At 49.5% G+C, this 5,000-nt stretch overlaps 1 protein-coding gene across 1 annotated transcript in view; it reads left to right on the top strand.

Moving 5' to 3' along the window:
* Positions 1–2,913, top strand: part of ETH_00035150 (TPR domain-containing protein, putative) — a gene marked incomplete at both ends in the record, with an annotated part of 5,550 nt that extends 2,637 nt beyond the window's left edge. The window contains 3 exons of the mRNA XM_013375547.1: positions 700–907; positions 1,338–2,158; positions 2,336–2,913. Of these exons, the coding sequence (XP_013231001.1) occupies positions 700–907; positions 1,338–2,158; positions 2,336–2,913 (1,607 nt within the window). The remainder of the gene's footprint in view (positions 1–699; positions 908–1,337; positions 2,159–2,335) is intronic.
* Between the last annotated feature and the right edge of the window lie 2,087 nt (positions 2,914–5,000).

Below are 5,000 nucleotides of genomic sequence, written 5' to 3'. Positions count from 1 at the left end.
GCCGTTTGCCAATGCGCCGTGGAACTTGGCATTTATTTATTTATTTGTTCATCTATTTATTTATTTATCTATTTTTTTTTTCTGGTGCAGCACTTTGTCTTCATTGGTGCCCCTTTCTTTCCTTTTGCTTTTCTTCATTTTTTTTTAGTTTTTTAATTTTTTAAATTTCATTTTTATTTCTTTTTTATTTGTTTTTATTTGTTTTTATTTTTTTATTTCTTTTTTATTTCTTTTTCATTTCTTCTTTATTTCTTTATATTTCTTTTTATTTTTCATTTTATTTTGATCTGCTTTTGTCTCTTTTTATTTATTTGTTTAATTCTATTTTTATTTATCTTTTTGATTATCCTTTTAATTATCTTCTCAATTATTCTTTAATTAACTTTTAAACCACTTTTTAAATATCTTTTTAATTACACCTTTAATTATATTTTTAATTATCTTTTAAACGTCTTCTTAATTATATCTTTATTTACCTTTAAAAAATTTTAGATATCTTTTTAATTATATTTTTAATTATATTTTGAATATTCTTAATTACGGTTTAAATATCTTTTAATTATTTTCTTAATTAAATTTTAAATATTTATAAATTATATTCTCATACATTTTTAATATCTTTTAATTACGTTCTTTTTGTTCGTGGGGTTTGGAGCTGCTGCGTTTGCTGCTGCTGCTGGCGTTTGGGTGTACGTACAGCTGAGGGGGCGGCTGCTGCTGCTGCTGCTGCGCTGCTGCTGCGGGGCCCCACATGTCCCTTTTCTTTGTCTTTAGCAGCAGCAGCAGCAGCAGAAGCAAACCAAACCCTCAAAGCTTTTTATTTATTTCAAAAAAGTCTCAAAACTTCTCTTCCCTCCACAGACGCTGCTCTTTACCTCCGCTGCGGACAAGTCGCCTTTCAACTCGAGTAAACCCTAAACCCTAAACCCTAAAACCTAAACCCTAAACCCTAAACCCTAAACCCTAAACCCTAAACCCTAGGTGGTTGCAGCTACTCACCAGTTCCAGAAGCAAAACCCTAGCCCCGGAGTTCCTGCCCCAAGCTTTGAAGCTTGGGGGCTGCGCCGCCTAAAAGCCAAAACTCTAAACCCTAAATCCTAAACCCTAAACCCTAGACACTGAACCTCAGCCTAAACCCTAAAACCTGAATTCTGAAGACACCGAAAACCCTAAATCCTAAACCCTAGGGTCTGGGGTTTTACTTAATGCCTCCTTGCATCTTTTGCTGTCTCTCCTTGCGCCCGAGAGATGCCGCTGCAGCACTAGGTACACACGGGACTAGGGTTTAGGGTTTAGGGTTTAGGGTTTAGGGTTTAGGGTTTGTTGCTGCTGCGCAGCCGGGGGTCTATTGGCTGCGAATATTTTTCCAAGTCGCTGTCCCTCTGCGAGACTGCTGAAGGCTGGCTGGGTCTGTCAGCATGTTTGCTGCTGCTGCACCAGCAGCAGCAGCAGCAGCAGCTGCTGCTGCAGCAGCAGCAGCAACAGCAGCAGCTGCAGAAGCAAACATTCAGCAGCTTGTGCAGAGCTGCAGCGCTGCTGGAGGAGGAGGAGCAGCAGCAGCAGCAGGAGCGGGAGGAGCGTGAGCAGCAGCAGCTAGAGCGGCAGCAGCGGCAGCAGCAGCAGCAGCGGGAGAAGGAGCAGCAGCTGCTGCAGCAGGCGCTGCAAGCAGCAGCAGCAGCAAACCGACTCAACCCCAGCAGAGCTGAACCCTGGGGATTCCTCTGTCTTGCTTCTTTGCTGCTGCAGCAAAACCGCCAAGCAGCAGTTTGCTGCCGCTGCTTCATGCGGGGCGAACTGCGAGCAGCAAATGTGTTGGCGAGCCACAGCAGCATTATATTTCGGGACTCCTTTTGGCCGCCTCCTCCGTTTGCTGCTGCTGCTGCTGCTGCTGCAGCGGCGACGGACGCAGCAGCAGCAGAAGGTGCAGCAGCACCGCCCACGCCTGCTGCAGCAGAAAGCAGCTCCCCCAGAGAAGCTGCTGCAGCAGCAGGTCTTGCATGCACCTGGTACGGGGGGCTCAGGCTGCGGCTTGCTGCTGCGCTGCTGCAGCAGCACCAGGAGCAGCGCCAAGAGCAGCAGCAGCAGCAGCAGCAGCAGTGGCTTCGACCTCTTGAGACAGCTCGGGCGCTCGTGCTTATGAATACTCCAGCAGACATTGGTCAGCCTGCTAAACCCTAAACCCTAAACCCTAGACGCCAAACCCTAAACCCTAGAGATGCATTTGTGAGGCCTTGAGCAACACTCCTCTTATATACCTTCTGAATTGTGCTGCTTGCTGCTAGGTCAGGGTTTAGGGTTTAGGGTTCAAGGTTTAGGGTTTAGGGTTTGCCTGCAGATGCTGAAATGACGCAACAGACGCTGCTGGGGCTGCTTGAAGCAGAAGAAGGAAATCTTGTTGCTGCGCTGCAGCAGTTTGCTGCTGCAGTGTCTTCCATAAGGGAAGGCTTCAAGCAGCTGCAGCAGCAGCAGCAGCAGGCGCCGTATGAGGAGCAGCAAAACGAGGAGGAGCAGCAGCACGAGGAGCAGCAGCCGCAGCAGGAGGAGCAGCAAGGACGTGGGAAGGAGCAGCAGCAGCGGCACCAACTGTGGCGGCAGCACGAGGAGCAGAAGGAGCAAGAAGAGGAGCAGCAGCAGCAGCAGCAGCAGCGGCAGCGGCAGCTGATGCTGCTGCTGCTGCGCTCAGACTTCTTGGCCCGCCAAGCTGCTGCTTGTCTCCTTCGGCGGCCCCACACACATGAAGAGACACCTGAGCTTCAGCAGCTGCAGCAGGCAGTTGCTGCAGCAGATCTCGAGTTAAGGGAAGAGATAGAGCAGGCGATGCAGCAGCAGCAGCAGCAGCAGCAGCAGCAGCAGGAGCAGCAGGAGCAGCAGGAGCAGGAGCAGCAACAGGAGCACAACGAGGAGCAGCAGTAGCAGCAGCAACTTTAGTCTCTGCAGCATCTGCTGCAGCAGCAATATGCGCGCGGGCGGCAGCTGCAGCGCAGCTGCTGCAACTGCATGAGCTGCAGCAGCAACAGTAGCACCAGAAAAAACTGCAGCAGCAGCAACAGCAGCAGCAGCAATCCAGCACAACCGCCGCTGCATTTCAACTAATTTTTGTAATAAATTGGGGAGCACACGACTTTCACTTCAAAGTTTAAACCCTAAACCCTAAACCCTATACCCTAAACCCTAAACCCTAAACCCTGAACCCTGAACCCTCCAAGGACTTAAAAGCTATAAAAAATGAATGAATGACAAATGAAATTATAAATAAACACAATTAAAATGAATAAAAGCAAAAGAATAAAAAACAGAAATAAACAAATTGGCAAATGCATGCAGCCGAAGTTAACAGAAAAGAGCGCACGCAGCAAATGCGTGTTTGTGCATGCAATCTGGTATTTAAACAATTTAGTAAATGAAGATAAATATGCATTTAAATATTTATAAATATATTAAAATAAAATAAAATAAAATTTATCCTTTGCATTATATTTGTGTTGATATTTATTTAATAAAATGTTTTATTCAAGTGGAAATAAATCTGCATGCATGCAGCTTCAGCTGTCTGTACACCCGAACTTCTGCGACTTTTCTCCTAAAGTATTTAAAATTAAAAATGCCATTTGACTCCAGGAAGTTCAAAATGATTTATTAAAAGCTTTTGCATGCAGCTGCAAAAGAAGAAAAGACTTTTTGCATGCATCTGCAAAAAGAAGAAAAGACATTTTTGCATGCAGCAAAAAGAAAATGTTAAAGACAAACGACAGCAGCAGTGCAGCGCCAAAGACGTCTTCGGGAAAAAATTGAAAAACGCAGGGCCTTCGAGGCCCTGCTGCTGCTGCTGCTGCTGCTGCTGCTGCTGTTGCCGCAGCGGGCTGGGGAGGGAGCATTGTGTCGCTGCAGCCCATCTCGTTTGCTGCTGCAGCCTTTAAAAAGCTCTCCGCGTGCGGCTTTGAGCAGCAGCAGCAGCGGCAGCTGCTGCTGCCGCAGCAACGCCGCTGCTGCTGCCGCAACAACGCCGCTGCTGCTGCAGCAACGCCGCTGCTGCTGCAGCAACGCCACTGCTGCTGCCGCAGGCTCCCTTTGGCAGCTCCCTCTGCTGGTCGCGTGAGGTGTACGTACACCCCAAACCCCAAGCAACGCAAAGAGGTAAAAGAAAAAGCAGAAAACGAAAAACTGAAGTTTCATCTGCTGTTGCTGCTGTTGCTGCTGCTGCTGCTGCTGCTTCGCAGAGCCCAGCAGCATCCATTGCGAGCTCAGTCGCTGTCCCTAGCTGAAAACTCAGCTGCAGCAGCGGCAGCTGCTGCTGTAGCAGCAGGTGCCCCTCCTGCTGCTGCAGCACCTGTTGCAGTGATAGCAGCAGGCTCTCCATCTGCTGCGCGCCTTCTGCGTCTGCTGCGCACGTTGTGGCTGGCGCAGCAGGAGCAACAGCAGCAGCTGCTGCTGCAGCTGCTGCTGCTGCAGCTGCTGCTGCTGCAGCGCTGTTGCTGCGGTGCTCCAGCGCTGCATTGCTTGCTGCTAGAGCCTGCAAAGACTCGAAAAAGGATACAAAAGAATTGCGCTGCTGCGCAGCCCCACAGCTGCAGCTGCAGACAAGCACCTGCATGCCTGCGTGCCTGCATGCATGCATGCATGCGTGCATGCAGGCACCCCACACTTTGAACCGCAAACAAGCCAGCGGGTCTTGCCCCCACGCATGCATCTGCATGCACGTCAGCTGCTGGCGGGCCTCCGCGGAAGCTGCTTGCATGCACTAGTGCATGCATTTACGCATGCACTGCTGCATGCAGAAGCGCATGCATGCAGCAGCATGCATGCATGCAGCAGCGCATGCATACATGCAGCAGGGCATGCATGCATGCACGGAGCAATGCTCGCATGCACGCACGCATGCATGCACGCATGCCTGGACCTCCGCATGCATGCTTGCATGCCTGCCCCTCCGCCTGCCTGCACGCACGCATGCATGCACGCCTGCATGCATGCACGCATGCACGCACGCCTGCATGCATGCA

This window comes from Eimeria tenella, genomic scaffold (assembly GCF_000499545.2).
Source record: "Eimeria tenella Houghton genomic scaffold, Eth_scaff288, whole genome shotgun sequence".
NCBI classification, from domain to species: Eukaryota; Apicomplexa; class Conoidasida; order Eucoccidiorida; family Eimeriidae; genus Eimeria; species Eimeria tenella.
Note: the sequence above shows the minus strand (reverse complement) of the source record. Positions and strands in the feature narration are given on the sequence as shown.